The sequence below is a fragment of the Alligator sinensis genome, unplaced genomic scaffold, assembly GCF_000455745.1.
Source record: "Alligator sinensis unplaced genomic scaffold, ASM45574v1 scaffold881_1, whole genome shotgun sequence".
In the NCBI taxonomy this organism is placed as follows: domain Eukaryota; kingdom Metazoa; phylum Chordata; order Crocodylia; family Alligatoridae; genus Alligator; species Alligator sinensis.
This window is the reverse complement of record NW_005842346.1, coordinates 997,625-1,006,163: the sequence shown is the minus strand read 5'-3', so window position 1 is coordinate 1,006,163 and position 8,539 is coordinate 997,625. Positions and strand designations below refer to the sequence as shown.

The 8,539-nt window shown below is 47.0% G+C and overlaps 1 protein-coding gene across 2 annotated transcripts in view; it reads right to left on the bottom strand.

Moving 5' to 3' along the window:
* Window positions 1-8,539, bottom strand: part of OSMR (oncostatin M receptor) — a 66,420-nt gene that overhangs the window by 40,266 nt on the left and 17,615 nt on the right. For both annotated transcript variants that reach the window (XR_003095314.1, XM_025210397.1), the window contains exon 3: window positions 2,754-2,917. Coding sequence is in view for 1 of the 2 variants with exons in the window: in XM_025210397.1 (XP_025066182.1) it covers window positions 2,754-2,917 (164 nt within the window). In the remaining variant the exon portion in view is untranslated. The remainder of the gene's footprint in view (window positions 1-2,753; window positions 2,918-8,539) is intronic.

The window sequence follows — 8,539 nt, the reverse complement described above, 5'->3', positions numbered from 1 at the left end:
CCCTACCCTGGGGGTCTTCAAGAGGAGGTTAGATGAGTATCTAGCTGGGGTCATCTAGACCCAGAACTCTTTCCTGCCTATGCAGTGGGTCAGACTCGATGATCTATTGAGGTCCCTTCCAACCCCTAACATCTATGAATCTATGAATCTGGCACGCAGCCCTGGCTCTCCCCACTTCGCACTGCTGGCCTGAGCTCCATGGGCCTAAAGAGCTGCTAAGAGCACAGCCTGGCAGTGGGAGGCAGGGAGAGCCACAGCTGCACTCTGCCTCTTGCCACCGGACTGAGCCCCATGGGGCTGCGGAGCTGCTCAGAGCGCAGCCTTGGCTCTCCCCTGCCTCCCACCACTGGGCTGCTTCGAAACTCAAAACTTTTCAAAACTTTCGAAACATTTAGAGTGCCCTCATTTCATTTTGCAGCTGTTTTCAAACTTTTTGTTTTGTTTCAATTTCGCTGTTTCGAGCTCAAAACGTATAGAAACAGTTTCAAAACAAAACACTCGGTGAAGTTTTGCACAGCCCTACTGCCTGTGTCCCCTGTGAATGGGGATACATTCTGGCCAAAGTCCCATGTCAATGAAACCCAGACTAACTGGGAAGCTCTGTCTAGCCATACAGATGTTGCTGAAGGAGTGTATCCGTGCAGTACGTTTCTCCGGCACAATGCAATTCCATGCAACTGCAGCATAAAAGTGCCTCCAAACCCAGCAAGAACCAGGAAAGAAGAGCACAAACCATTTCAGGTAATTTCCTTGTATTAAATGTATCCTTCTGCTTAGAAAAAAAAAGACAATACAAAATAAAATAAAAGAGAGTTGCAAGCTCTCTGTATTAGCTTATGTACTATGCATAATGGGCATAGTACATAATGACCTCTTGTATTCATCTCTATTAAATTCAGTGGCAATTTGACTTGAGACTTAAATGCGGTAACTAAGTTTACACAAGTGTAATGACTGTTACATTTTAAATAAAGATAGCACAAATGGATATTTACTGGACACTAAAACATTAGAATTATTATTGGTAGACTTACTGGACTTCAAGTCTGTTTCCAGATAATGCATTAGCATTATCTTAATTAAGGCTATTTATTTTTTTGGCATTAATCACTTACTTTTTCAAGATGCACATAAGGCAAAACTCATTCTGGGGAAAACATGAAAGGAACCAAAAATCGGTAAACTTTTGCTGCACAGTACGGGATCAGAGTTGTGGGATCTTATTTGCAAGGGAAAATGTTGTTGTATAATAACATTAATGAAAGACTACAGCTATTGGTCTTGAAAGGGACAAATGCTAATTTGTAAACCATGCCCAGCTTGGGAGCTCTGGCGAGCATTTGGCCTTGTTGAGACTCAATGGGCAAAGTCCTACCCCTACTGAAGTTGATGGGAGCTGGCAGCAGCATGAGCAGCAATGGCATGAGCACTGGTGGCTGCCTGAGCTGCTGTTGGTACTTTCCAACAGGGCCCAGGATTTTGCCAGCAGGACAAGCAACAGTTGAGTTAACCTACCCAACTCCCGGTGTAAGTTCATGGAGTCGTGGGCATTAATCCCCTTTGCTGAAATCCCAGCCATTCTAGAAGTCTGTATACCAGATGGCATGGCTCTGGGGGCTGGATCGAACATACATGCCATATGTTTGACGCCTTTGTAGTGTGCGGGGGGAAGGGGGATTTTCAGTGATCAGCATTGTTCACACTCTGCTCCTGTTGACTTACTCACATCTTAATCAGTCAGAAGAGAGTCAGGTCAAAAATGAATATACTAAAAATAACAGCCTAAATATCCATTTTTCAATCCAGAGCCTAAATACAGTGGTTTTCTTGAGTATTCCAGTGGGCATACAGTTCAATCAATCATAATTTTCTAGGTTTTGATATCTGTATTTAAAATTCTCCCATATTTCAATCAGCAAATGTTTTTAAAAACCATGATATCCCTAAAGAGTTCAGGTTTCATGTATATTATTTTTACTAAAACATTTCTGGAGCACATTTCTTTCATGCCACTTTACTTGGTGATTTATCTGCTGATTTGGAGCAAAAGCTTGACAGCAATATCAAACTATTTTTTTAAATGATATATATCTCATGCATGTCAGTTTTCAGGAGGACACAGTAAAAGACCACACATGCTAAAAAACTACATAATTCCTTGGATTCTGGTAGCACATCACATGCAGCCATGGTATCTACTGCTATGGAATATACTTGTTCCTTCCCCAGTGTTGAAAGCATGGCAGGGAAGAGACAGCTACAGTCAGGTGACTAGAAGAAAATAGAAATAAAATGCACAATCAAGTTACACTTGATGACTTAGCTATGCTTATGAAGAAAACCTTGTTTCCCATTCCTGTCTCTTGAAGATACTATGACAAATATCACACTTTTAGGGAAATTATATTTTGTCTTTTTCAGCCAGGAGGTTAGTGACTGTGATAAGAGCCAGTAACCTGGGGGTCTAGAGCAAAGAATAATGATGGCTGCGGCAATGTACAATCACACACTGGGGAGAAACCTTAATAACTGCTTTAGACCTCAGTCTATCAAGATACTTCAATAAATGTTAGTTTTCACAGAAACTCAGAACAACTTTTCTACGTTAATCAGATGCTGGCAGAGAGTAAAATACGTAAGTGTTTCTAGTGCAGCCTTGGAAATACATGTCATATAGGACAAGCTTTATGAAAAAGCTATATGTAAACGTATATGAAGACATTTGAAGGATTTCTGCTTGGGGAGATACTTACAATCCAAACAACATTCTTTTCTTCTGTTTGACTGACTTGAATTTCAAATACCATCTCTTGTTCAGACTCATGTGCTGAGTCACTAACATCCCATTCTACCAGCAATTGTTGCAAAGTCGAATTCTTGGAAACATTAAGGAACGTCACTGGAAATACACGGGATTCTAGAAGGATGGAGAGGGATCAAAATCATTAAAGTTCATACTTCTTGAAATTCATCAAATCTGCTTCAGTTACAGCAGATTAGAATACTGGGGGTCACTATAGAAATGACCCAACGCCATTTTCATCATAACCAGCAAATCAGGCAGTGGAGTGGGTACCAACACCTACTGCATTTTGCTTCCAGCTATGAAGCTCTCTCTCTCTCAGAAAAAAGTCCTCCGATAATCCCATAACTTGACTAGAAGCTGTTATGTTTTCTTGTCCCAAGGAGAAGAGAGAATGATAAATTTACTGAAGATAGACAAAGGTGCCCTTGCTCTAAGAAATTGGGTGCTAAAGGCAAGAGTAAGGGAAAATTAAGGATGAGAGTTTAGGCACTGATTCAGTTGAGATTCTTCTCTAGACCAGCCGTGTTCAATCTACAACCCACAAGCTAGATGTGGCTCTTGCATGATTTCTGCCAGAGCTCTTGCTGCACAATAAACTCTCTGAGCTCACTGGCATATCAGGGCAGGCTCTGTCTTGAGTCTGAGCCAAACCTGATGAGCTCTGAGAGCTCACTGTGCATGCAGAGCTCTGGCAATGCTTTTCTACATTGCCCTTGGTCCATTTATCCTTGTAAGGTTTGACCCATTTGTAAAAAAGATTGAGCTACTCTGCCTTAGACCAATGCTAATGGGACATCACAGCTGCCTATCAAAAGAGGGAAAGTTTCTGTACTTCCTCATAGCTAACCATTCAGAAGTAATCCTTTCTTCTTGCAAATGTGTGACTCATGTAGAAGGCACGGCAAGATTGAGCAACATGAAAACAAAAGGATTTGTTTGAGCCAAGGTCTATTAAACAGTCACTGGTACTATTTTAATTAAAAATTTAAGCAGGCCTGGTTGCAAGTTGTAATATTCTAGGGAAGATTTAGGCTGGCTTTCCTTCAGAATCAGAAACAGATTCTGGTACAAACAAGATTGTCATGAGAAAAGATAGCTATAGCTGTGATTACACCACACAGAAATACCACCCATTCAATGCCTCCCATACTAAATGTGAGAGTGTAAGTGAAATGCAAAAGTAACACATTCTAGCCATAGCAGTCACATAGCCCTTGCCAAGGGCCCGGACTCCGTTGGTTATTTTGGACCTGTACAAATGTGAATAATGGCTTTATGTTGCCAAGAAACAAAATCTGTCGTAATGGTTTCAAATTTACTAGAGAATAAGCTAGTGCGAAGTGTAAGAATGAATTTTACTGACTTAAAGAAGGAGCAGCAATTTTCAGATCTTACTGGAATTGAAATTAGCATTTTTGTTAGCTTTGTTGCCAAGGATGGTATGGCAGGGAGCCAAAAAGAACTGTAAAATTAAACTACTGGATCAAAGCTCTTGTTAAGATACAGTGAAAAACATGAAAAGACAGCATCTTATCTCCCTGCCTTTACAACACAGCAAGAGGTTGCTTTCTACAGGCTGTAAAGAGCAAAACAACAGGAGAAACATCTGATAACAGCGGCTACTTTTTGAGAGAAACTTGATATGTGACTGGTGCCCCTGAGAGTATTTCACTAGCGCAGCTGAAAATACTTTGAGATCTCACTGCACGTGCATAAAAAAGGATGGTTTCTATTTTCTTTCCACTGTGAATTAGCCATAGCCACTTGTGCACAGATACCTATTTGAAGCTGTTTTAAAAGGGCAGCAGCTGTTACATTGTAATTGTTATGTGCAGATGTGGAAGGGCCCCCCAATATTAATATAAATGTAGCAGAACTGCTCTAACTGTAACAGGGCTTCCTACAGCATTAAAGTTGAAGTGGTTTTGCTACATTTGTATCATCCCAGCCCCTCCATGCAACAGCTGCTGTCTTTTTTAAACATGGCCATTTTGAAACAGCTTGGGAAGGAAGTGTGTCCATACCCTCATCCTTCCTTTTGAAGATAGTTTCGAGAGAGGTCAAATCACTGGAGCTCTGTTAACCTAAGAGCCATGAACTCTGCTCATAAACAGACTTTTTTCTCAAACTAAATGGGAAGCATAGCAGATGGAGGTAACAGATTAACAGTATTCCCTAAGGAAGTATACTTGCACTGTTTTTATATAATATCTATATGAATAACCAACCAATTGATTTGGAAACAAAATGTTTCATCTATGCAGACGAACTGGGCATAACAGCCCAAAACACCAGCTTTGACCAGGTTGGAAAATCCCTAAGTGAGGTATTAACTGGCCTAACCTCATACTGCATCGAAAATTGGTTACAAGCTTCCCTCAATTTATGCGGGTTCTGTATATGTGAATTCGCTCTTATGCGATGAAAAATTTTAAACCCATAATTAATTATATGCCAGGTAAATTCATTCTGATGCAATCGACATAGGTGCCCCCCTCACCCCCCCCCCCCCCCCCCACGCAGGCAACTGGTGTCAGCTGCTCCTGAGACAACTTCAGCAGGGGCTGGGGTGAGTGCGGGCAAGCAGAGCCCTGGGCAGCACAGGGCACAGCACAGTTTGTCCGCACTCACCCCAGCCCCTGCTGCAGCGACCCTGGGAGTGGCCAGCACCAGCTGTGGCGGGAACTGTCAGTGGGTGCAGAGGGGCGGCGCCTTTTGCTGTTCCGCATTCCCTGGGAGGGCTGCAGGCTGGGAGGCTGTGCTGGGCTCTTCCTGGGGGGCACATGCCCCCAGATCTGCATGTGGGATGACAGCAGGCTGCTGCTGCAAGCTGGGGCCAGAGGTGGCACCAGACTCTTCCCAGGGAGGTCTGCAGCAGCAACAGGCGCTGCCCACCTCCCCCGCACCCACTGACAGGTCCCATTGCAACTGGTGTCAGCCACTCCCGGGCCCACTGCAGCCGGGGCTGGGGTGAGTGCGGACAATCTGCACCGTGTCCCATGCCACCCAGGGCTCCGCTTGTCCACACTCACCCCAGCCCCTGCTGCAGCAGGCCTGGGAGCAGCCGACACCAGCTGCCTGCACCATGGCATGGCACAGCCCAGGAGCTGGGGTGAGTAGCTCCCAGGCATGGGAGCATGGTGCAGCCCAGCAGCTGCAGGCTTCTGGTACCAGCTGCTCCTGGGGCTGCTGCAGCAGGGTCTGGGATGAGTCCAAACAAGCTGCACTGTGCCCCATGTCCCCCCACTGGATTCTGCAGCAAGAGCTATGCCCTCTCACCCCCCCCCAACTCACTGACAATTCCCTCTGCTTTGCTCCCTTGTGCAGCCCCAGGAGTGGCATCCCTAGCCCTGCCCCTTCCCTAGTCCCAGCCTCACTCCTCCCTCCCTCACCACCATGGGAACCTATCCCTATTTGTTACATTATAAAGTGGGTTTACTTTATACGAATTCGATTTATGCACCGTTCTCCAGGAATGCACGTACCACATAAATCGAGGGAAACCTGTATGTGCCAACCCAGCAAAAATACAACTATATGCCTTTCGTCTGAAAACCATGAGGTCAACCACCACTTCAAAATCATTGGTCCAGGACCCCACTATCCAAACCCAGGGTTTTTTTGGAGCCACTCTTGATTGAACCCTCTCACATAAAGAACATATGAAGACAAAAGGAAAGGCAAGCACTTGTAACTGTCTTGTTTAAGCTCACCAACTGAAATGGGGAGCTAGCAAGAATGAAAACCACGGTTTTAGTCAAAACCAAAAGCAAACACTGCAGTTTTAAACATGAAGCCATTTTTGTCTCCCTGCTGGTTGGCAGCAAGCAGCAGGGCCCCTCAGCCAATCAGCAGCATGGAGGCAAAAAGTGGTGCCAAGTTTAAAACTGTGGCTTTTGCTTCCCTGCCAATGAGGAGTGAGCCACTAGTGAGGCCCCTCCACCAATGAGCAGTGAGGGGTGCATGGTGGGGAACCTGCAAAATTAAAGGTGCTGCCCATGCATCTGGGGGGTCCTGATTGGCAGGGGCCCCTGGGCCTGGCCCCACTGGCCTGTGTGTTAATCTGCCTGTGCCCTGTATGGGGGAAATCCGAACGTGCTAAACACCTTGACCCCATTCTGACTGATAGCTGTCGATACATCACAAGATATTGGAAGCCTATAAGCCTAAATGGTGTGTACCTGCTGGCTGGCATCGCTCTGCCTGACATCAGAGGAGCTGTGGCCAGCAGGATACAATGATCAAGACAACCTGAAGATGCGAGACACCTGCTGTACAACCACCCTGCAGCACACAAATGACTGACATCATGCAGGAGCTTCCTCACCAGCACCCAACCTCTCAATGCCACACCCAAGGAGACACAATTACAGATGTGAAACAAGAGGCTTTAAAAAATACCTAACAGCAGAAAAATGCATATTCCAACGGCAGTATGGTGTGTGCAGCCAGTGCCACTATCCCTGAGCATGCAGCAGTGCTGAGCCTGTGCAGCTGCTGGATTCTTCTTCCCGGCAGTCCTGACAGCGGCGGCTCCTTCTGGCTGCCACAGCTGCCAGACCTGGCCCGTTTGCCCCACATCCACCACTGCAGGACCCACATAAGCAGGGTGTATGGCCAGGTGGCTGAGATGGGGCAAGGGGCCAGTAGGGAGCGGTGTCTAGGAGCAGGACAGGAGGGCAGGGCCAGGGCTAAGATTGTAAGGTGGTGACAGTGTGGGGCCAGGGTAGAGCCACAACCTGCTGCCCGCACATCCCTGCGATGGGAGATGGTTGTATGGGCAGGGCTGTGCAGGGAACAGATTGTGGTTCTGCCCTGGCCCCTGCGCTATCACTGTCCAGAGATCCAAGGGTCTCCATGGAGACTGGCCGGGACCCAAGTGGGTATCCAGATGGATGGAATAGAGCTGCAAGCAGGTGGGGAGCTATGTCCAGGAGCAAGATGGGTGAGGGGATGGGATCTTGGTGTTATTACAGTGCAGGGCCCAGGGCCCAGGGCAGACCTGTGAGCTGCTCCTCATATGTTCCTGCCCGTGGAACCAGCGCCCTTCACAGGGGCCTACAGAGAGTGTAGGGTGGCTCTGCCCCGGGCCCTGCCCCCATCCTGTCATGAGCCGCCAATACCAGCCCCAGCCCCTCCTGCCTGTCCCACTCCCAGATGCTGCTCCAGTGTGAAGCAGAGCTATTTAGGAAATGTTGGTGAGCTGTTGGAGGAGGAAAAGGTGCTGACTTACCCTGTGACCACTCAAAAAAACACCCTAAGTGACCTTCAAGCCCAAATAATTACCCACTCTGCTAACTTCTGTAGACCCCAGTGCAGCCACTTGCAGCATCCCCACTGCCTGCCATGAGCCCCGAGTATTGGCAAGGGACATGGATCCATGGTGCTTGAAGGGGAGACATGGCTATGGAAACTGGGGGTCGCATGTGGGAGGGCCAGCAGTGTCCAGCAGCTGCTACAGTGATACCTCCCAACCTTCAGTCTCCCCCTCCCCCAGACCAGCCTCCCAGCCTGCAGCTCTCTGACAGACACTAAGTCAAGGATCACGCAGCTGTCCAGCTCCTACATGGAGAAGTCTCTGGTCTTGACTCCAGATCCCTGAAAGCAGGGAACCAGGTCAAAAGCCCCCCCTAACCCGTGCCTCCCCTCCAAGGTTTCATGTTTGTTGAGTTCATAGTTTCATAGTTTCTAGGGTCGGAAGGGACCTGGGCAGATCATCTGGTCCGACCCCCT